Source organism: Camellia sinensis, chromosome 3 (assembly GCF_055761805.1).
Source record: "Camellia sinensis isolate YWXY chromosome 3, ASM5576180v1, whole genome shotgun sequence".
Lineage (NCBI taxonomy): Eukaryota > Viridiplantae > Streptophyta > Magnoliopsida > Ericales > Theaceae > Camellia > Camellia sinensis.
Genome location: NC_138963.1, coordinates 151577780 through 151601269, shown reverse-complemented (window position 1 = coordinate 151601269; position 23490 = coordinate 151577780). Strand labels below are relative to the sequence as shown.

Below are 23490 nucleotides of genomic sequence, written 5' to 3'. Positions count from 1 at the left end.
TGATGCTGGTCGGGAGGATTTTCTTGCAACTAGTAGCAAGTGCAGTGATGGGGCAGAGCACATGTAAGTCATTTATGATTTGTCACTTAGACATTACTAGTTTTACTGTAGTTCATTTGGTATCTTCTCTTATTCGTTTCTTTGAAATGTGAACGTTCACATTTTGTTTTATTTTCAATCAATCAGTTACTGCATGGGTGTTAGGATGGAAAAAATTCCTGAAGGCAATTGGATGTGTGAAGATTGCTTGCTTCAGGAAGAAATTGAGAAACAGAAGCAAAATAAATTGGAAAAAGTAGGTAGGACTCCGCAAGGTCCATCCTCAAATAAAAACCTCCAAAATGCTGGAAATCTAAATACCAATATTAGAACTTGTGTGGAATTGGATGCTAAAGGCTCAGATGTTGAGAAAAGTAGACGAGACAAAGTTGGTTCAATTTCACGCATCTGTGCTAAGAGACCTGCGGGCAATTTAGAATTTGACTCTATTACGAAAAGAAGGGCTCTTGAAACGAGTGTTGGATCTCCAAGGATGTCCAACCCTTGCAAAAAAAGTCCACTTTCTCAGGGTTCTCTGCATAAGAATGTGGATAATGTGAAAGTAAAACCGACGTGTCACGTATCTACTTTCAGTGACCGCTCACCCTCATCCATGATTTCTTTTTCTAATTCACCCAAGACTCGAACAAGTCGTCAGATTTCATGAGGTAATTTTCTAGCCTTCCAAATGATATTTTAGTGATTTTAGTGATTTTCATCCAGCCTTCCAACTGCATATGTTTCATGGAGCTAACATCTTTTTAATTTAGTGATTTTAAAAATTCTGGCTTCAATGGCTTCTCCACAATCAAAATGTGCATTTAAATGAATAATGCTCAGCAACTGTTAAGCATGGGAGTGTATTCTAGAGACCAAGAATAAGCAATAAATTCAGTTAATGATATTTTGGCTCATACTCCAATGAGGCCACATTCTAAATTCTATATATATGTACTAAGATCGGCATGCATATTACATGGGCTCATGTTCAGACCTTGAAGTCCTCTCTTGATGAGCAAACTCTGGAATTGCAAGTTAAAATATCAATTGAAGCTTAGGCCATCTCTCATGTTCAGTTATTTTATGGTATAGTTTGATATGTCAATTGTTTCATCTATATTACCCTTTTGGTACTAACTTAAGTTCATATGGATGCTGAGCATTGGCATTGGCATTGGAAAATGAATATGAATATGGATTGACATATGCTTGTTTACTTCATTCTATTCGCACTGAAATTTGGGAGTCTCAGAAATGTCTATACCCGCCACCTCCTACATCACAGGTATGTTTCTTTAAGGTTGTTATTTTTTTTTTCTTTCAGAAAGGAAGGTTGTTACTTAATAATCTAGTTATTTAGAAAAGATACTGTATTTGATGCATACAAGTAAATCAATTTTGACAGTGGTATTGAATTTTAATAATTACATGGGTTGTTATTTATGCTAGTAATTGAAGTAAAAGTATCACTTAGACAAAAACTACTCAATGAATACAACTTATTAACATGAACTGTGCCAGAAACTGGTATTTAATGTCAAGGAATCAACTCAATAAGCTTCAATCCCAACATACTATTGTGGGTATATGGATCAGGTTTTTGTAATCTATAGTACGTAACGCCACCTCAGTCAAATTCAAGACAATCAAGACCTCTCACACAATTGTAGATTAACTCTCGGTAGAATTTTTTGGAAAACGTGGTGGCCAATAAATCACTTATGAATTTTTAAGTTAAAATCTCTTATAAACCTGAAAAGCAACAACATTAAGGAAATAAACTCATAATAAGACCAGAAACCAAGCTATATTTATTCACAAATCATCTTCATGTGAGTCCTATTAATCAACTTTCGAAACCCTGTTTTATTTTCACCAAAACTCTAGTGATTTTTTTTCATGTCTGTATTTCTCCTGCAGTGTCCAAGTCTGGAATAGTGGAAAGTCTCTTGTCATGGGCAGATTCTGGAATAGTGGTATGTTTTTATTCTTTTATTGCATTTTTATGCATTAATAAGAAGTTTAAAGTAGCACTTAATGATTTTTTCTGCATTTTGACTCTAAACCTTGGGTATTTCAATTCCAGAATTTCTATACATAAATATCTATAAATTTTCTGAAACTAAGGTGACTCATGTGTGGGCATGTGTGCATCCATCTATTCATTCCTGCAGTAATCTTTCCTATTCATTTTTTGATATGCACAAGTAAAGCATAGTAGAACATCATCCCCATCTTCTTATGAGAAGGTTTTTTGTGAATTGGTAGATATATATACCAGAAAGAAAAGGCCTGATAAAAAGAAGCATAATGTGATGTTTATATACATGTTTATATGCATGTGTGCATCCATCTATACATGTTTCTTCTAGTGACTCTAGTCACTTCATTTATCTTATTACTCTTCTAATTGTCCAATCCATGGTAAAGTGGTGATCTTTGAAAAATTATTCTCTTCTCTTCCCCGGACTGAAGAATGTGTTCCTATAATTCTTTTTCTCTTACATGAGCATTCACTAAGAATCTATTCATTGCAGTTTCCTGTGGTGAATTCTTTGGTCAATTGCCTGATAAGGACTCGGATATTTGTGGGTTACGTGAGATAAATGATCCGCCTAACAAACGGGAAGAAGGATTAAAACTTCAGCAAGGTCATTTAGAAGGATTAACAATTATATATGTACCTACCAAAAAAGAAACATTAAGCATATCAAAGTTTCTTTGCAAGTGTGGTGTGAAGGCTGCTGCTTATAATGCCAAGGTAACTATTTTTGTACATCTGTTTAATTTGGATTACCTATCATTCATTAGTTTTTTTCATTTTGGTAATGGTTTTGTAACTCTCTTCCAGGTAAATCAACCCTTTAGCCTTACTAGACTTCTGTCACTCCTAGTTTTCAAAATTTGTAAAGTCTTACGTCTCATGAACGATGAAAGTGGAAGTTGAAAGTTTTATTCAATAAGTGATTATTAACTTTATAAAATTGATGCATTCTGTAACGCCCTCAAAATAATAACATTAAACCTATCAAATAAGAAATTCATTGATATGTAAAAGTTCCACATTCTTCCATTTATCAAGGTTTGAGTACAAAAAGTATTATATGTTAACAACAAAAGCAAATGCCCTAAAGGCTTACAGCTTTCCAAGTTAACACTTGGTTACAACAAAAGAGTACTAACTCGCTTACACATTAAGCCCTTGGCTTGAATTTACATGTAATACATCAAAAATAAAACGACAAAAGTATGTCCGCCTCTAGCCTCCCAAGCTATGTCCTTGGAGGTGGCATGCGACCTGTACCTGAAAATGATATTCCCATATAGGGTGAGCCACAGCCCAGTAGAAATACACTAAACCAACCATGAACAATGACTAAAAGATTAGCAATTGATAGATGGCCAACACTGATACATTCACATAAATCACATATTTATGTCATACGACTTATGAGTCCAAGTTACCTTTCATTTTCTCTTTTTCAATAGATAAGCATGTTAGCTCTATCATCATTTCAACAGATATGTATAAAAACTATATCCCACATTCACAGATAAGCATATAAGCTATATCCACATTCTCAACAGATATGTATAACAACAATATCCCATATTCACAGATAAGCATATAAGATGTATCCACACTTCACAAAGATAAGCATATGAGCTCTATCTTCACTTCTCTAGACAAGCATATGAGCTGTATCTATGGAGTTCATCCCCTATCTTTTCCCAACACTATCCGGTTTAGAGGTACATCCCCCATCTTCCCCTAAACCGCGGAGTACATCCCCCATCTCCTCCTCTACACATAACGTATACAAACACATTGGTTCTATATACAATCACTCAATACATACAGTTAATGTATTCTATCAACCGTCAAATTCCATGACACATTCCATTGATTAGTTTCCGTTTGCCTAATCATCATGCATTGTCTACAACAATCACGACTATCCTCCACCGATAGCCCCAAGCAATTATTTCTAAACAGAAAATAAATGCACAAATGGATATTCAATCAACATTTCAATTCGGTGTGTGATAAACAATTCAACTACACCCATTAATCCCATACATTCCCAATCTCAACAATTCCATTTCATTTCCACATTTCTCACAATTAATTATCTCAATTAATCAACAATGTAATTAGGTCATTTTCCATAATTACCATTTCAACCCTTAGGTCCCATTTTCATCAATGATTCAACATTTATTCCATTTCTCTATACCAAACATACATCTAGGTTTATTATAAATAAAACCCCAACCTTTGTAAAATAACACAAAAGCCCCAAATCTTCACAAGATTACCAAACCAACCCCAACATCTCAAAATACCAAAATTTAAAGACAAAATCCATAGAGAGGAGTAGGATATCCCTACCTCAAATTCGGAGCTCCAAGGGAGAAGAAGACAAAACCCAACGTGCTCCAAATCTCGAAATTTTCAGATTAAAAAGTAGCCCTCGACGATCAACAACTTTTTTGTAAAGGCCAAAGGTGAGCAAATCACTCCTACTTGATCAAAACCTAGAGAGAAGGTAGAGTTCTAGAGTGAGAGGCTCAACAATGGTGTTTTTGGAAAAGTAGGAGAGAGAAGAGAAAGTGAAAAAGTGATTTGAAAAGTCAAAACACGGAACTTAAACCCAGTCGACCTGCTCGAGCGTCAAACACCCCGCTCGAGCGTCACTCACAGACTCTCGCTCGAGCGCCAACAATCCCGCTCGAGCGGCGGATACCCACTCCCAGAACTTTTACAGAACCAGGTCTCCGCTCGAGCTTCCAACTCCCCGCTCGAGCGGCACTCACACAACCCCGCTCGAGCGGCCAATACCACGCTCGAGCGTCCAACACTGCACAGAAAATACTTGATGGGTGCAATTCCCGCTCGAGCACCAACACCCCCGCTCGAGCGTACAGGTCAAAATCTGGGCAACTAGTTTTGGTTTCTAAACTCAACCAACCTGTAACAAACCTGCCCAACACATCCTATAACTCAAATACGAAGTAAAAAGGATGCAAACAAGATAATAAACAACTACCAACATCCACGGACACATGTCCGGATCACTGTACAACAAGGGTAAACCCGGGATCGCTATAACCTCCCCCCCTTAAAGAATTACGTCCCCGAAATTAAGCACAAGTTTTCAAAAACAAGTTTTTCTCCATTTTAAACAATGTTACATTTTAACATTCAACAATTCGACCCACTACCGGTCATTCCATCCCTTTAACAAGAGGCATTTCACAATATGTAAACAACATATGTACTTTCAACATGCATCAACATTACGCATGTCCTTTCCAATTTCAACAATATATTCAACATTTATAATGTTACATTCAACTTCCATATGAGGCAAGTTCCAAAACACACTTCCGATAAACCAAAACATTTTCAATGTTTCACAACTTAAGACATATATAAAAGCTCTTAAGTTCAACAATAGTTCAAAATTTAAATACAAGATTACATATCAACAAACAAGTCCGGATATTTCTCACGGACTTCCAACTCACGTTCCCAAGTGGCTTCCTCCACTCCGTGATGTTTCCACAAGACTTTCACCAAAGGAATGGTCTTGCCACGCAGGACCTGATCCCGCCTATCCAAGACCCGAACCGGCCTCTCCTCATACGAGGCATCCTCATCTACCTCTAAATCGGTCCAATCCAACACATGTGATGGATCTGGCTCATACTTCCGAAGCATACTCACATGAAACACGTCATGAACTCCGGACAACTGCGGCGGTAAGGCTAACCGATAAGCAACCTCGCCAATCCTCTCAAGGATCTCAAAAGGACCAATAAACCGAGGGGATAACTTCTCACTCTTCCCAAACCTCATCAGGCCTCGCCTAGGTGATATCTTCAGAAAGACATGATCACCTACCTCAAACGCCAAAGGCCTCCTCCTACGATCAGCATAGGATTTTTGGCGACTCTGGGCTGTAACAAGCCTCCTACGGATAAGCTCAACTTTCTCCGTCGTCTCCCTAACCAACTCCGGACCCAACAAAGGTGCATCACCCACCTCGGCCCAACACACTGGAGACCTACACGGTCGGCCATACAAGGCCTCAAACGGTGCCATACCGATACTAGACTGAAAACTGTTGTTGTAGGCAAATTCTACCAAGGGTAAGTGCCTCTCCCACGTCCCACTGAAGTCCAGGACACAACCCCGAAGCATATCCTCGAGGATCTGAATAGTACGCTCGGACTGCCCATCAGTCTGAGGATGATAAGCCGTACTAAAGGTCAACTTAGTGCCCAAGGCACTCTGTAAACTCTGCCACAACCTGGCGGTAAAACGAGGATCTCTATCTGAGACGATCGTCACTGGGACCCCGTGCAATCTCACTATGTCCCGAATATACAAGTCGGCAAGACGATCTACCGAATCTCTCACGCGCATAGGAATAAAGTGTGCCGACTTAGTCAACCGGTCTACAACCACCCAAATAGCATCACTACCCCGCTGAGTCCTCGGAAGACCTACAACGAAGTCCATAGTGATATGCTCCCACTTCCACTCGGCAATAGGCAAGGGTTGCAACAAACCCGCTGGCCTCTGATACTCGGCCTTCACTTGCTGGCAAGTAAGGCACTTCGATACGAAAACAGCCACATCCCTCTTCATACCCCGCCACCAAAACTGGCGACCCAAATCCTGATACATCTTAGTACCTCCCGAATGCACCGCAAGGCGCGAATGATGAAATTCTCGGAGTACTTCCTCTCGGCAAGACTCCGGCACAAACAAACGGTCTCGGTATCTCACACTCAGGTCGGGATACACCGTCAAACCTTTTTCAACCTTCCCAACGGAGATCTTCTCTCGAAGGGATTCTACCTCAAGGTCACCTCTCTATGCCTCTAACACTCGTGTCACAAGTGTAGGCTGCGCAACAACAGAAAACAAGGCCGCAGCCTCAACAGATTCGCCCAGTAGCAAATCAAACTCGCCAAGTGCACCCAACATTTCCCATTCCCGGATGGCTATACAAGCTACATCACTAATGGACTTCCTACTAAGGGCATCGGCCACAACATTGGCCTTTCCCGGATGATAGTGTAACTCAAAATCATAGTCCTCGATGAACTCCATCCATCTCCTCTGCCTCAAATTCAAGTCTCTCTGTGTAAACAGATACTTCAAACTCTTGTGGTCCGAGAACACCTCGAACTTCTCACCATAAAGGTAGTGCCTCCAGATTTTCAAGGCAAAGATCACAGTCGCTAACTCCAGGTCGTGTGTAGGGTAATTCTTCTCTTGTATTTTCAACTGACGTGAGCCATAAGCCACCACGTTCCCCTCTTGCATCAACACACAACCCAAACCCTCTCGTGAGGCATCACAATAAATAGCATAACCCAACCCTCTCTTCGGAATAATCAACACCGGAGCGGTGGTCAATCTAACTTTCAGCTCTTGGAATGACTTTTCACAAGTCTCACTCCACACAAATTTGACTCCCTTCCGAGTCAGCCTAGTCAATGGTGACGCTAGCCTGGAAAAATCTTTCACAAACCGACGGTAATACCCAGCTAATCCCAGAAAACTGCGGATCTCAAACACACTCTTAGGCTGTGCCCAATCTTGCACTGCCTCAATCTTGGATGCAACAACAGACACCCCTTCCCCGGATACCACGTGGCCTAAGAATTTGACTTCCCTCAGCCAGAACTCACACTTCTCAAACTTGGCATACAGCTTATGGGCTCTAAGCAACTCAAGCACCACTCTCAAGTGTTCCTCGTGCTCCTCCTCAGAAGGCCAATAGATAAGAATGTCGTCCACGAAAACGACTACAAATCGGTCCATGAATTCCCGGAAGATCCGGTTCATCAAGTCCATAAAGACTGCCAGTGCATTGGTAAGCCCAAATGGCATTACCAGAAACTCATAATGGCCATACCGCGTATGGAATGCCGTCTTAGGAATATCCTTCTCCCTGACCCTCAACTGGTGGTAACCTGATCTCAAGTCTATCTTAGAGAAACAACGGAAACCCTTCAACTGGTCAAACAGATCATCTATACGAGGCATAGGGTACTTATTCTTGACCGTAGCCCGATTCAACTTCCGGTAGTCTATACACAATCTCAAGGCACCATCTTTCTTTTTAGCAAAGAGGGCCGGTGCTCCCCACGGCGAAACACTAGGGCGAATAAAGCCCTTATCTAACAGCTCCTGAAGCTGAACTTTCAACTCAACCAACTGTAGACACCCCATTTTTGACCGACCTTAAGACTCAGACATCACCGATTGAGCGCTCGGTGACATTGCATAATGTGCTCGTTCAGAAGTTTCAGAGTCACGGCCGTGCGCCCTGCCTCCGGACTTCCGAACCCTCTTCTGTGCCTTGCCTCGGTTTGCGAACCAGACTCGATTTTCTCTGTTTCTTTTCCTGAGGGGAGAGAGAGGTCCTGTAGACCATCTCTCAGTGGCCGTGGGCTACATTCTGTGGCCGTAGGCCATTTTGCCCATTTCGGAGCCCGGTTTTCGATTTTCCGGGACCGTCAGGCTGTGTGCCTCGGTTCGGGACCGCCTAACCATCTCCGTTTGCTCTAAATTTTGGCATACATCTTATTTACTCCCTTTTGAGGGACACTGGGGTCTGAGAAACCCACTTCGAGGTCGAATGCCACTTTCGGTGCTTAACAGCCCATTTTCGGGACCCCGAACTGCGCGTTTTGGCCCCCGAACATTCGTTTTGCATCGATTTTCGTTCATTTTTGGCAGGTACCTCTGTTTCATCACTAGGAAGGCCGTAGAAGGGTGGGAGGCCAGCAATTGTTACAGCAACCAAGTTATACGCCCTCCGACGCCCTCCGATGCCCGTTTTTCACACTTCCGGGCTAATGTTGAACACCTTGGGGCCACTTTCTTGAACTTTGAACCACATATTTGTGATGTACACACATGGGAGGACCCTAAAAGTTGGTGGCCGGCCACTAATGTTACTTGACCCTTTTGAACCCCTCCTTCCGGGCTAATGTTGAACACCTTGGGGCCACTTTCTTGAACTTTGAACCACATATTTGTGATGTACACACATGGGAGGACCCTAAAAGTTGGTGGTCGGCTACTAATGTTGCTTGACCCTTTTGAACCCCTCCTTCCGAGCCAATGTTGAACACCCTTAGGCCATTTTCTTAAACTTTTAACCACATATTTGTGATGTACACACATGGGAGGACCCTAAAAGTTGGTGGTCGGCTACTAATTCTCATTGACCCTTTTGACCCTTGGCCGGCCGGCCATAATAGGTGGCCGGCCGGCCATGATCCTCAGGTTGTGTGCATTACAGCTATGCACTTTTTTCCCACAAAATATCTGTATCCGGGGGAAATATCTTGTGGGGGAAAGCTTACCTTCTTTTTGCCCCACCATTACACCCTCTTTTTGTCCATATAACCAGCTTCAAGCATGCATTTTAGAGGTTAGAAAACTTCACCTTCAAGCTTCCATACACAACTCCATCTCTATACCTCTCATTTCCTTGAAAATCTCTAAGTCCCTAAGCACCATTTCTTCTACACCACCAAGCTCTACCACCACCACCTCATTTCCAGCAGCAAGGAAGGTTTCTCAAAGGCAAAAGGAGCTGCAAATTGATCCAAGAAGCAACAAAAGTCTTAGTCTTCAAGGGTGAGTAACATTTCTCCTCTTTGACCCTTTTTCTTGATCTATTTTTAAGCCCTACATGCTTTTTGTTTCAAGCTCCGGCCCTAACTGAAAGTGGCCCTCTTTTGAGCTCATCTTCACTTTTCATTAAGGGCTCAACCCTGTTTGAGCCCTCCATGATGCACTTGCTTCATTGATCCTCTTGTATGTCATAATCTTGCATGCTATTTTTGGCTCATGAGTAATCTGTTTTTGAGCATGATGTAATCTGTAAATGTGCTTATTTTGGGCCCTTCTCCAACATTGTTGAAGGTCCCCTCACCATTTGGTGCCTCCATGTGTCACTTGTAGTTATATACCTTATTTGGCCCCATTTTTGCATAAATTGGCAGCCCTCTTTGCTTCTGTTTTTGGACCTTGGTCCGAACTGAAAGTGGCCTTTTTTTGGCCTATACTTCATGTTTCATTAACATTTATTTTCTGTTTGGTGATTATTTTGTATACTTCATGTTATAGCAACTTTTGAGCCTCATTTTGCATCACATTTCTATCATGTTTGTATACTGATTTTGAGGCTGCCATATACTGTAAATATTCATATTTTTGGTCCCTCTTCAGTGTTGTAGAAGGGAATTTTTCAGTTTGGATTTTGCTTATATCACTTGCTTCATTACCCCTCTTTTGGCCCCTATTCTTGCATGCCATTTTTACCCTACCTATGCTTGCTGTTTGGCCATGTTTATAACTGTGAAAGTGCCTTTTTTGGGACTGTCTAGCTTCTGTCTTTGCATTGCATGTCCATGTTGTGCATGTTTGGCATAGCTATAGGCCATTTCGGGTGCCTAATGTTGCATTTCGGGACAATTCCATGCATTTCATGTCATTTCACCTCATTTCGGGACTGTTTTCCCCCATATTTTAGTGCTGAAATTCCATCAGAATGATTGCTATCCATTTCATGTCATTACATCGCATTTTACCATCGCCTCGGTTTGCGTGCCCGTGTGCACGCATTTCGAGGCACTTCATTTTTATCCGCCGGCATCCGACGTGAGTGTGGCTGAGGCTCACTCATGTTGGTATAAGCCCATTTGTCATTTCCATGTCATTTCATCGCATTTTATCATCGCCTTGGTTTGCGTGCCCGTGTGCACGCATTTCAAGGCACTTCATTTTTATCCGCCGGCATCCGACGTGAGTGTGGCTGAGGCTCACTCATAGCCCATTTGTCATTTCCATGTCATTTCATCGCATTTTATCATCGCCTCGGTTTGCGTGCCCGTGTGCACGCATTTCGAGGCACTTCATTTTTATCCGCCGGCATCCGACGTGAGTGTGGCTGAGGTTCACTCATGTTGGTATAAGCCCATATCATGTTTTCATGTCATTACATCGCATTTTATCATCGCCTCGGTTTGCGTGCCCGTGTGCACGCATTTCGAGGCACTTCATTTTTATCCGCCGGCATCCTATGTGAATGTGGCTGAGGTTCACTCACGTTGGTATAAGCCCATATCATGTTTCCATGTCATTTGCATCGCATTCTGTCATCGCCTCGGTTTGCATGCCCGTGTGCACGCATTTCGAGGCACTTCATTTTCATCAACCGGTTTCTTATATGAGTGTGGCTGAGGCTCTCTCATGTTAGTATAAGTCCATGTTACCTTTCCCATGCCATTTTAGTCACTTGCATTGCATTCTGTCATTTCCTCGGTTTGCGTGCCCGAGTGCACGCACTTCGAGGCATCTCATTTTCACAGCATAGTGCATACTAGGTTGTATCTTAGATTGCATTCTGCCATTTTCTCAGTTTGCGTGCCCGTGTGCACGCATTTCGAGGCATGTCATTCCATAGCATTGTGTATGTTAGGATTGTATCTTAGTTGCATTTCATGCATATCATGCATATTGCATCGTGTCCGGAATAGGAGTTAGCCCGGGCACGAGAAACGAGGTACATTCCGTACTCTGAGTGACGGAATGTGTCTCAATTCTCCAGTCACCGACACTCCGGATTATCCATGATGGAGTTAGGTTTTAGCTGTAGTTTCATGTGCATTCATTCTATATTGAGTTGTGCATTTCGACTCCTCGGCCATCATGCCTCGGTATGCGTGATTGGTGGCACGAGGATCGAGACATGCATATATTTGTGCAAATACATTGCTATGCCCCTTTCCTGCTCTCTGTTGCAGCAAAACGAAGAATCAGCAACTTTTTGGGGCTTGGCACGTATTTCAAGAACAGGTGTAAACAGAGGCTAATTGGGGCATTCCGGTGGATTTCCGCGCAAGACAACCCGGACATGCATCATCCATCAGAAGCAAGGCAGTCCCTGGCTTGCATGCCAGTTTTATTTATTTTCTTAGTTAATTTGTTAATTAATTAGGATTTTGTAATATTTTGGACTGTAATATTCTTTTATTCGGGACTGTAATATTTGGACTGTATTATTTATTTGGACCCTCTGCGCGAGGGCACAACTGTAATAAGTGTGCGTGTGTGTGATGTATGTCTTCCAACCCCACGTCTTTCTTCCCTTTTATTTACATGCTTATGATGGTTAGATTAGGGCATATTTCAATTAGCATACAGTATGACAAGCATGTTTGCATCATTCATCTGTATTGCATGCACCGGGCTCGGCGCATCATACTAACTGCATTGTACTTTCAATTTCAAAATTGAATACGTGTTAGTTGTAGCATTCCATATGCCATGTTGAGAATAGCCGAGCCTGCTATAGTTGCATTTTTGCATGTGTTGCATTAGGCATTTCTGTACACTTAGGATTCATGCATGATTTCTAATGGGTTTTTGTTTTGGCTTGGAGTACCCGGTGAGCTTTATGCTTTAGCATCCTTGCATGCGTGTGAGTGAATGCCATGATAGCATGCTTACCATGAGGCAATTTGCTTATGTGATATAACTGCCTGAATGCTTGTGGGTGAAGGTTGAGTTGCTTGAATTGGAATAAATCATCAACTATTTGTTTTAAGCCCACTAGATAGTGGCAAAACCATCTTTTCCTAAGCCCACCTGTGGGTGGCAAAATCTGCATTTTTAGCCTACTTGCGAGTAGCAAACCACCTTTCAAAAATAAACATGAAATGTTTTGTTCCAATCCAGGCGACCTGGTCTATACTTGTATGCTGTGCGCATCACATAGTAACCTAGGCTAATAACCGGAATAAGAACTCACAATGTTTTCAAAAATAAATATCACGGTTAGTAGAGGCCGGTCTCTGACCGGGCGAGCGGGGGTGCTCACAAAGTGACCTTCCCCAATCGTACCCAAGTTCCCGAGCCGAGGCAACTTTGGTGATGACGGACACGTGGCCTTAGGCAACGAGTCAGGGTTTCCTAAATTTCCCAAAATAAAATATTTAGGTGGCGACTCTGTATCTGGCAAAGAAGTCCATGTTTGGCACTTCTTTTCTAAAAATCTGTTTTTTTCTCAAAACGATTTGCCGGATTTGAACTCTTTGGTTCAGACTTAGAACCGTGACTACACAAAAATCGAGTCCGAGCTGTAGCGAGGTCCCTCGCGGGCTGGTTACACCAACTCTGCCGGAGCAAAACGATAAGGTGCCATAGAAATCGGCGCTATGCCGGGCACTAAATCAATGGAGAACTCGATCTCCCGATGAGGTGGCAAACTAACGAGATCCTCGGGAAAGACGTCCGAGTACTCACAAACTACCCTCGGCAACACAATCTGGGTCTCATCACACTCACCACTCTCAAAGCTAGCAAGTAGACCACTAAGCTCACTTCGCCCTCGCGAATCATACCCCGGTGGCAAAACACTACCAACCCGGTCTCCTAAGAAATGGAACCACTCCCCGCTCAAGGTACATAACGTGACCCTCTGGTGGTAGCAATCGATAACAGCCCGGTATGACGATAGCCAGTCCATACCCAAAATAACATCAAAACCCTTCATGGGCATGACAACAAACGGAAAAGGAAGCCTATAGTCGGCGACCTCTATATCACTACCTCTAACACCCTGTTTCAGAATCAACTCACCACCAAGAGGTGACACTACACAAATAGGAGATGCTAACTGTGCTAACTCCAATTCCAAAACAGATGCAAATGCAGCAGATACAAAAGAATGAGATGCACCCGTGTCTATCAACACATTAGCAACCGAGTTGCAAAACAGAAAAGTACCTCTCACTACCGATGGAGCTGGTACTAAATCCTGCGCGGTAACAGCATACACGCGCCCCGTAGGCCCCTGGTCTACCTGCTCACCTCTAGGAGCAAAAGACTGCTGCACAGACTGGGACGACGAAGCCCCCGGATTGGCCCTCGAGGCCTGCACAGACTGAGCTGGCTGAAAACTCTGCGTCTGCCTGGAACCAGACGCTCCCGACGTGGCACTCAACTGCGGGCAAAACCTCGTCAGGTGCCCAGGCTGTCCACACTGATAACAAGACAAGGGCTACCCCCTGCCCAAACTCTGACTCTGCGGTCTAGCTGAAGAAGAAGCAGCTCTCTGACCCCCACCCTTCTGCGGGCAAACTGAAACCTTGTGACCCAGCTGGCCACACTTGTAACAAGCAAACTCCCCCTGATTGCCTCTCCCCGAGCCTGCACTCGGCACTGGAAAGGTCGATCTAGAAACTACTCCCTGAGACTACTGAGGGTTATAACCCCTCTGTCTCCTGCCATCACCCTGACCATCTTGGCCCCTCTTGGAGCCCCTCTGTTCTTCCTCCTCTTCCTGCATCATAATTTCCATATGAGCAGCAGCATCTACCAGGTGTCTATACTCTCGGATATAAGACCCACCAACTCTCAACTTGAGGCCCCGCCTCAACTTCCGCTCAAACTCATAGCAACGGCGTTCCTCAGACGCCACCAGTTCAGGTGCAAACCTGGACAGACTGGTAAAAGTAGCCTCAAACTCGGCCACTGACAAGCCCTGCTGTTTAAGCCGGCTAAATTGATCCCTCAGCTTCTCCCTAGCTGCTGCAGACAAAAACCTCTCCTGGAAAGCATTCACTAACGCCTCCCATGTACCACCAACACGAGCCTTCTCGTACTTCCACCATTGACCCGCATCTCCCTTCAACTAGAAGGATGCCAAGGTCACTTTCAGTGCTCCGTCCTTGATGCCAAGCATCTTAAACGTCTTACTCATTTGCTCTAGCCACTCATCAGCCTTCAGTGGCTCCTTCGGATCCCCGATAAACTCATCCGGATTAGACCGGAAAAACTCCCTCTTCAAGAAAGAAGGCCCTGCCTCAGCTACCTGATTCCCAGCTCTAAGAATACCCAAAGCTCCTGCTACCTCTCTGGCCAAGGCACCCATGGCCTGCTGACCCACTGGCTCGGCCACATTGGCCTGATCAACTCCCTCTTGCACTGCCGGAACCTCCTCCGGTAACGGTATTTCCTGCCTCGCAGGTCTACCACGCCTAGCACCTCTTCCTCGTCCTGACATCCTAATAAAGGTAACACAGAACGTTAGCACATTTACAAATGTGCCAAAACTAAACATTCACGTCCTAGTGCATGGACAACCGTAATTCACTCCACGTAAGCACATAAGCACTTACGAATTTCATTTCCGGATAATGATAGTCCCAAGGCGTTACTAGAGTTCCGGTTAGAAACAGTATTGATCAAGTGCTTTTCCAACAAGACTCCCAGAAACCCAAGGATCCAATCAACATCCTAGAAATTAAATCCCATACCCACATAGTCATATAAGCATGTTATCAATTAAGCACATAGTATATGACACTACATCTAAGTCTCTATCAAGCGAGACAAACCCATTGTGATCCTAATCACTTCCCACGTACCCAAAGTATTCGAACCCGGTACGCTCTGATACCAAGTTGTAACGCCCTCAAAATAATAACATTAAACCCATCAAATAAGACATTCATTGATATGTAAAAGTTCCACATTCTTCCATTTATCAAGGTTTGAGTACAAAAAGTATTACATGTTAACAACAAAAGCAAATGCCCTAAAGGCTTACAGCTTTCCAAGTTAACACTTGGTTACAACAAAAGAGTACTAACTCGCTTACACATTAAGCCCTTGGCTTGAATTTACATGTAATACATCAAAAATAAAACGACAAAAGTATGTCCGCCTCTAGCCTCCCAAGCTATGTCCTTGGAGGTGGCATGCTACCTGTACCTGAAAATGATATTCCCATATAGGGTGAGCCACAGCCCAGTAGAAATACACTAAACCAACCATGAACAATGACTAAAAGATTAGCAATTGATAGATGGCCAACACTGATACATTCACATAAATCACATATTTATGTCATACGACTTATGAGTCCAAGTTACCTTTCATTTTCTCTTTTTCAACAGATAAGCATGTTAGCTCTATCATCATTTCAACAGATATGTATAAAAACTATATCCCACATTCACAGATAAGCATATAAGCTATATCCACATTCTCAACAGATATGTATAACAACAATATCCCATATTCACAGATAAGCATATAAGCTGTATCCACACTTCACAAAGATAAGCATATGAGCTCTATCTTCACTTCTCTAGACAAGCATATGAGCTGTATCTACGGAGTTCATCCCCTATCTTCTCCCAACACTATCCGGTTTAGAGGTACATCCCCCATCTTCTCCTAAACCGCGGAGTACATCCCCCATCTCCTCCTCTACACATAACGTATACAAACACATTGGTTCTATATACAATCACTCAATACATACAGTTAATGTATTCTATCAACCGTCAAATTCCGTGACACATTCCATTGATTAGTTTCCGTTTGCCTAATCATCATGCATTGTCTACAACAATCACGACTATCCTCCACCGATAGCCCCAAGCAATTATTTCTAAATAGAAAATAAATGCACAAATGGATATTCAATCAACATTTCAATTCGGTGTGTGACAAACAATTCAACTACACCCTTTAATCCCATACATTCCCAATCTCAACAATTCCATTTCATTTCCTCATTTCTCACAATTAATTATCTCAATTAATCAACAATGTAATTAGGTCATTTTCCATAATTACCATTTCAACCCTTAGGTCCCATTTTCATCAATGATTCAACATTTATTCCATTTCTCTATACCAAACATACATCTAGGTTTATTATAAATAAAACCCCAACCTTTGTAAAATAACACAAAAGCCCCAAATCTTCACAAGATTACCAAACCAACCCCAACATCTCAAAATACCAAAATTTAAAGACAAAATCCATAGAGAGGAGTAGGATATCCCTACCTCAAATTCGGAGCTCCAAGGGAGAAGAAGACAAAACCCAACGTGCTCCAAATCTCGAAATTTTCAGATTAAAAAGTAGCCCTCGACGATCAACAACTTTTTTGTAAAGGCCAAAGGTGAGCAAATCACTCCTACTAGATCAAAACCTAGAAAGAAGGTAGAGTTCTAGAGTGAGAGGCTCAACAATGGTGTTTTTGGAAAAGTAGGAGAGAGAAGAGAAAGTGAAAAAGTGATTTGAAAAGTCAAAACACGGAACTTAAACCCAGTCGACCCGCTCAAGCGTCAAACACCCCGCTCGAGCGTCACTCACAGACTCCCGCTCGAGCGCCAACAATCCTGCTCGAGCGGCGGATACCCACTCCCAGAACTTTTACAGAACCAGGTCTCCGCTCGAGCTTCCAACTCCCCGCTCGAGCGGCCAATACCACGCTCGAGCGTCCAACATTGCACAGAAAATACTGGATGGGTGCAATTCCCGCTCGAGCACCAACACCCCCGCTCGAGCGTACAGGTCAAAATCTGGGCAACTAGTTTTGGTTTCTAAACTCAACCAACCTGTAACAAACCTGCCCAACACATCCTATAACTCAAATACGAAGTAAAAAGGATGCAAACAAGATAATAAACAACTACCAACATCCACGGACACATGTCTGGATCACTGTACAACAAGGGTAAACCCGGGATCGCTATACATTCTCCTTGGGGCAACAGAAATACCATTATTAACTTTCATGTTTTCAACCTCTGTGCTATTTTTTTTTTTTTTGTGACTAGCAATGTTGTCATAAAAGGGTAGTGATGAGGTTGCAAACACTCTAGTATTTGAGGTCCTTTTTCCTGTTTGGTATGCAAGTGATTTATGCTTTTTATTTTCCGACCAAAAATGGGCTTTTAGCAACCAATTTTTTGGTCGGCAAAAGTGTTAATTCTTGTAGTGTCGTCTCACCTGTCTATTTGTAATGTTATCTATCCTCTTAAGTCACATGAACTTATACAATTGAATAACGTCTTGCTGTGATATGTTGACATAATACTGATCCCCATTGTGTTTTTGCATGGAAAGTTCAGAAGTACAATATATATGGAAGAGAAATGCCAATTTTGATGCAATGAAATCTGTGAGCGTATGTATGTTGATTTTTATGCTTGGGTTTACATGTGATGTGTAAATTTACCATATTTTTGTAGATGCAGAAATTGAAGGAAATTTATACTAGTAGATTAATAACATTTTCCTTTTCTTTATTGTGTCACTTTTTTTCCAGCATATGAGGAGGAAAGGGTGCAGGCTGATGCTAAAAGGCAGGAGAAAGCAAATGAGTCAGCTATTCGAGTTTCATTGGAGAATGAGATATCCTCTCTTGAAGTCTGAGATACTTTCATTGCATCAAAGAGGGCGCTCACTAGCTCAAGATGTGGATGGGGAAGTAATTCTTCTTCGAACACGCCTTTCTGAAATGGAAACGGAAATAAAACGGTTCGAGGAGCTTGTCAAGAAAGAGAGAATGGAAACAGATTCTGAGAGGAGAAAAGCTGATGCTGAGAGAAAGGAAGCAAATGAAACACGGAAAATTATGAAGGCAGAAAAAAGTAGGGCTGCTGAAGAAAGGAGACTTGTTGATACTGAACGAAAAAAGGTTGAGGAAAATCGAATTCAGTTGGAGAAGTTAAAGAGTGAAGCCGATGAAGCAAGATCAAAATTGGTTTTGGAGGCATTCAAGTCTGAAGAGGCAAACAAAAAGATTCAGGCAGAAAAGCAAAAGGTGATTAAAGAGAAAAAACGTGCAGATTCGAAGAGGGCCAAAGCGGAAGAGCTAAGGGAGCTTGTAGAAATTAATCAGAAGAAGGCCATGGATGAAAAGTGTCGTGCTAATAATCTGTCTCAGCAGGTTGAAGAGCATAGACAAGGGATTGAGAGATTACGAAAGGAGATAGATGAACTTGTATCCTTGAGAAAGTTGGTTGAGGCTCTTGATGACCTGTCTGATAAATGTATGAATGATGAAACTGCAAAAGTGAAAGGTGGGTTTCCGGCAGGAAAAAGTAGTGCTGCTGAAGAAAGGAGACTTGCTGATATTGAACGAAAAAAGGTTGAGGAAAATCTTATTCAGTTGGAGAAGTTAAAGAGAGAAGCCGATGACGCAAGATCAAAATTGGTTTTGGAGACATTCAAGTCTGAAGAGGCAAACAAAAAGATTGAGGCAGAAAAGAAAAAGGTGATTACAGAGAAAAAACGTGCAGATTCAAAGATGGCCAAAGCAGAAGAGCTAAGGAAGTTTGCAAAAATTAATCAGAAGAAGGTCATGGATGAAAAGTGTCGTGCTGATTATTTGTCTCAGCAGGTGGAAGAGCATAGACAAAGGATTGAGAGATTACAAAGGGATATAGATGAACTCGTACCCTTGAGAAAGTTCGTTGAGGCTCCTGATAAATGCATGAATGCTGAAGCTGCAGAAGTGAAAGGTGGGCTTCGAACGGAGATATTAGAGAGAGAAGCTGATGAGTCGAAGTTGGTTTTGGAGTACTTAAAGTCTGAACAGGTAAACAAAAGGCTCAAGGAAGAAAAACAAAAGGTGATCAGAGAAAAAAAGCGTGCAGATTCAGAGACAAGGAAAGCAGAAGAGCAGAGAAAGGTTGCAGAAACAAATAAAAAGGCGGCCATGGAAGAAAGACATCGTGCGAATTAGTTAGCTCAGCAATTAGAGGATAATAAGCGAAGAATAGAGGAACTACAGAAAGAGATATTGGAACTTGTGTCCTCTAGAACATTGGTTGAGGCTCCTGCTGTTCTGCCTGATAAAAATATGAATTCTGAAACTGCTATAATGAAGCTGTAGAGAAAAAAACTGAAGTTTAAAAAGAAGCAACTAAAACATGCAAAAAAAGTTGCTGAGTTTGAAATATATCGTAATAATATACTACAACAAGAACTATGCTGCTTAAGGCAGGGTTTTGTTCAATTTTCGCATTGCCTGGATGTACTAAATAACTACTTCTCACATCGGGGTGAAGGTAGTGATGACCTGGTAAAGGTCGGTTTCTCTTTTGCTTATTATTCATTTAAACTATCTGAACAGACTTGAATTAAATTTTTGTTGATTATTTGATAGGTACAGTGATGTCATTTATCAATAATAGTCTATAGCATACAGGTTTCTAGTGTTTGTTATTGGACTATATTTTGGTTGAGTTTACCCAGAAGCAAGTTAATTGAAGTACATAGGTATTTGACTGATGGCTGTTTAGCTTTTAATCTGATGGGTGAGTAATCCAATCAGGGCTTATGCTCTTATAATTCATCATGAACTTGCTTGTATATGTATTTTAATAAATATTAGGAGATAGTTATTTAGTCGAAGATTATAAATAATGCTATTCATATGTAGCTGTTGTCAGTCAAGTTTTGCAGCCTGAGAATTTATAGTTTCAACTTTAAATACTTGAGTTATGTGTTGAGTACTTATTCATCCTATTTTCTGTATTCTTTGCAAGTGATTAGATTTCGATATCTTATGCTTTTTTATTTTTTCTCCTTCCTTGAACCAGAGCATACACAAGTTTCTTCACATGGTATTTACTTAACTACTTGTCTAATTTTTGCAGACTGGCAACGTCTTTAATACTCCAAGCTTAAACTTGAGGAGGGAACGCTTCAGTAAAAAGCGGCGCAATAATGAGCTTGTAAAGCCTATTTGCACAGCTATGGATGCCTCTGATTTTATCAAGCAAACCATAGAATATTTGAGATTGCTCTCTCAATAACATTAATCTGAAGGGCAGATTTTGATTCTGAATCTTGCTCACCCCATGATTCCACATCAAATTGATCATCTTGTAACTCAACCTTTTGTTCCAATGGAGTTCTTAGCTCTACATTATGATGGATAGGTGAAGATACAGTGTCTTCTGCAATCTCAATATCATTAATCTTCTGGGCAGATTTTGACTCTGAATCTTGGTCATGTTGATCTGAAGACAATGGGACTGTGGTAGCATCAGCAATATGCATTTTTAGCTCTGCATTATGATGGGTAGGTGAAGATACAGTATCTTCTGCAATCTCAATAGCATTAATCTTCTGGGCAGATTTTGACTCTGAATCTTGGTCATGTTAATCTGAAGACAATGGGACTGTGGTAGCATCAGCAATATGCAGATTGTTTCTGGATGTTGCAACCGTAGAAGAGTCAACACTATTGAGGAATTCTGAATTAGAATCATCACAAGAAACTGTATTGCACAAAACAGAGTCCAAATTTGATGAAGCAACTGCCTGTTGATCCACCTCATTTTCTGTGCAAGATTCTTGAAGATGCTCTGGGGAACATGCCTCGTTGATTTCCATACCATTCTGATGTAAATCCTCAAGAATAGTAATAGATTCTTCTTGCAATTTTGTGGGACTGGTAGAAAAAGATCTGCTGTCGCCTTCATTATTATCACAATGTGAGCCAACAACAGCAGTAGCCACAATCACAACTTCCGAATGAACAGTTTCAGTTACTACATCATCTAAATGCACATCGGGAACTGGTGGAGGATCTGGAGAGCTTTGAAAATCAGGTGAAAATTTAAGGCTGCTATCATCCTTTCCAATGATATCCATGTCAGTGGAGAATCCACCCGATTCTTCACAATCTGCTGCATTGGAAGCCACATCAAGATTTTTCTCTCTAGAATATGAAAAACCCACTTCTGCTGAATCAAGTTCATGTGAGGAAATATTTTCTGATATTCCTAAGAACTGATGCTTTGTAAAGCTAGTAGCCTCTAGATTGTCCACTGTCGGAGTTGAGCTAATTGCTCTCTCCTCGGGCATTGGAGGAGCATCAACTACTTTAGAAACTATGCCATCAGGCTTCATGTCAGGATGACAAGTTTCCAGTTCTGGGAAGGCTGAATCAAGATGCTGCTCTTCTGCATGTGAAGTAACTGAATGTGGTGAGACAATCTGAATGTCAACCGAAATTTTGGGACATTCATCTTCTGCGTATTCTGCTTGAAGTGAATCATCTAACAAACTTTCATTACTATTCTTTCCATGAGCAGCAGGCTCCAAGTGAATCATCCACATGATGGTTTTCAGAAGACAGCTCAGGGGGGAAATCATCTCGCGTTTGGGAAGGACTATCAGAGAGATTAGATGTGCAGGGTAAATTTTCTCCCAGATATGCTGTATTCTCTTCCAGATTACTACATTTTGTATTAAGTTCATTATTGGAAGATATTTCATCCAATTCCGGTTCCACTGATGAACATTCCATCAAACTTTTTACTGGATCTACAGGTACAAGCACAGGAGTTGAATCAGCATGACAGGAAATAGAGGATGGTTCTGCAAATTCAGGCCTGTAACTTGGGATATTGGCTTCCTCATTGCAAACACCATCACAGACCATGTGCTTTGGAGCTTGGGTCAATGGATTCTCCTCATTGACAGTATGCCTGTCAGATGTCATGTTACCAATCTCAAATTCACAAATGTGGTCTTATAAGTACTACAGGTTCAAGTAATTTTAATTATTATGGTGTGTTCCCGTTGAGAGGTAAATTGCTTAATGTGAGGGAAGCAAGCCATAAACAGATCATGGAGAATGCTGAAATTCAAAGCATCAAGCAGATTCTTGGACTTCAGCATGGAAAACAGTATGACAGTGTGAAGACTTTGAGATATGGTCATTTGATGATCATGACTGATCAGGTTTAAAACATTTAACTTCTTGTTTTGTTTTTTCTTTTGGTTTTATCTATACGTTGATTCATTACTGAGTGTGGATGCATTTTAGTTTGTTTGCTGATGACTTGGTTAAAAGTTTCAATTTTTATGCATTCACAGGACCATGATGGATCACATATTAAAGGGCTGTTGATTAATTTTATTCATTCATTTTGGCCATCGTTGCTAAAAATTCCTTCTTTCTTAGTTGAGTTCATTACACCTATTGTGAAGGTATGTACTCCCTGTCCAATCTTACTTCCATTACTGTCTAGTGGAACTGAAAGTGAAGTTTATAATAACTAGTATTTATTGTTGCACAGGCTACTCACAGAAATGGGAAAGTTCTAGCGTTTTATTCCATGCCGGAGTATGAATCTTGGAAGGAGAGTTTGGGAGGCAGAAAATTCTAGCGTTTTTCTTAACAAGGTCACAAAGCTAAATTGTACAAGACTACTTGGCAGTATGAGCATTTTTTGGAGGATTAAATATTTTTGGGTGGATGTGTATGGATAACAAATATTAGTAGTTTTATTTGTTGATAGCTGCGCATGGATAACAAATAGTTATGTTTCAAATTGTTATGCTAGATGGATGTGACTTGTGAATGAAAACTTAGAATAGTTGTATTGTGTCGAATGTTAATGAATTATGTATTGTATCGAATGTTAATGATTCAATTAATTTGAATGATGCTTTAAAATTATAGATTTATTATGAATTGAATGAATTATTAGGAATTACAGGTGTATTATTTTCCTGCTTTGGCGACCAATTTATTAGTCGCTACATCCAAAATAATTTTTTTTGGCAAAAAATGACAATT

The 23490-nt window shown here is 41.4% G+C and overlaps 1 protein-coding gene across 1 annotated transcript; it reads left to right on the top strand.

Annotated features, from left to right (window-relative positions):
• The first annotated feature begins 1204 nt into the window (after positions 1-1204).
• On the top strand, positions 1205-22899 carry LOC114279284 (uncharacterized). Its single transcript, XM_082921161.1, has 7 exons — positions 1205-1324; positions 1960-2015; positions 2577-2800; positions 18214-19980; positions 20552-22100; positions 22236-22649; positions 22785-22899. Exons 1-4 carry the CDS (start codon positions 1245-1247, stop codon positions 19633-19635), a joined length of 1782 nt encoding a protein of 593 aa, XP_082777287.1. The 5' UTR covers positions 1205-1244; the 3' UTR covers positions 19636-19980; positions 20552-22100; positions 22236-22649; positions 22785-22899.
• Positions 22900-23490: the final 591 nt, after the last annotated feature.

What these genes read in the sequence shown, in the direction of transcription:
- LOC114279284 (XM_082921161.1), top strand. Translation starts at nt 1,245, where the DNA reads ATGCTTGTTTACTTCATTCTATTCGCACTGAAATTTGGGAGTCTCAGA. An exon ending in GGGCAGATTCTGGAATAGTG is followed by an intron (nt 2,016 to 2,576) that starts GTATGTTTTTAT and finishes TATTCATTGCAG; the next exon opens with TTTCCTGTGGTGAATTCTTT. An exon ending in CTGCTGCTTATAATGCCAAG is followed by an intron (nt 2,801 to 18,213) that starts GTAACTATTTTT and finishes CTTTTTTTCCAG; the next exon opens with CATATGAGGAGGAAAGGGTG.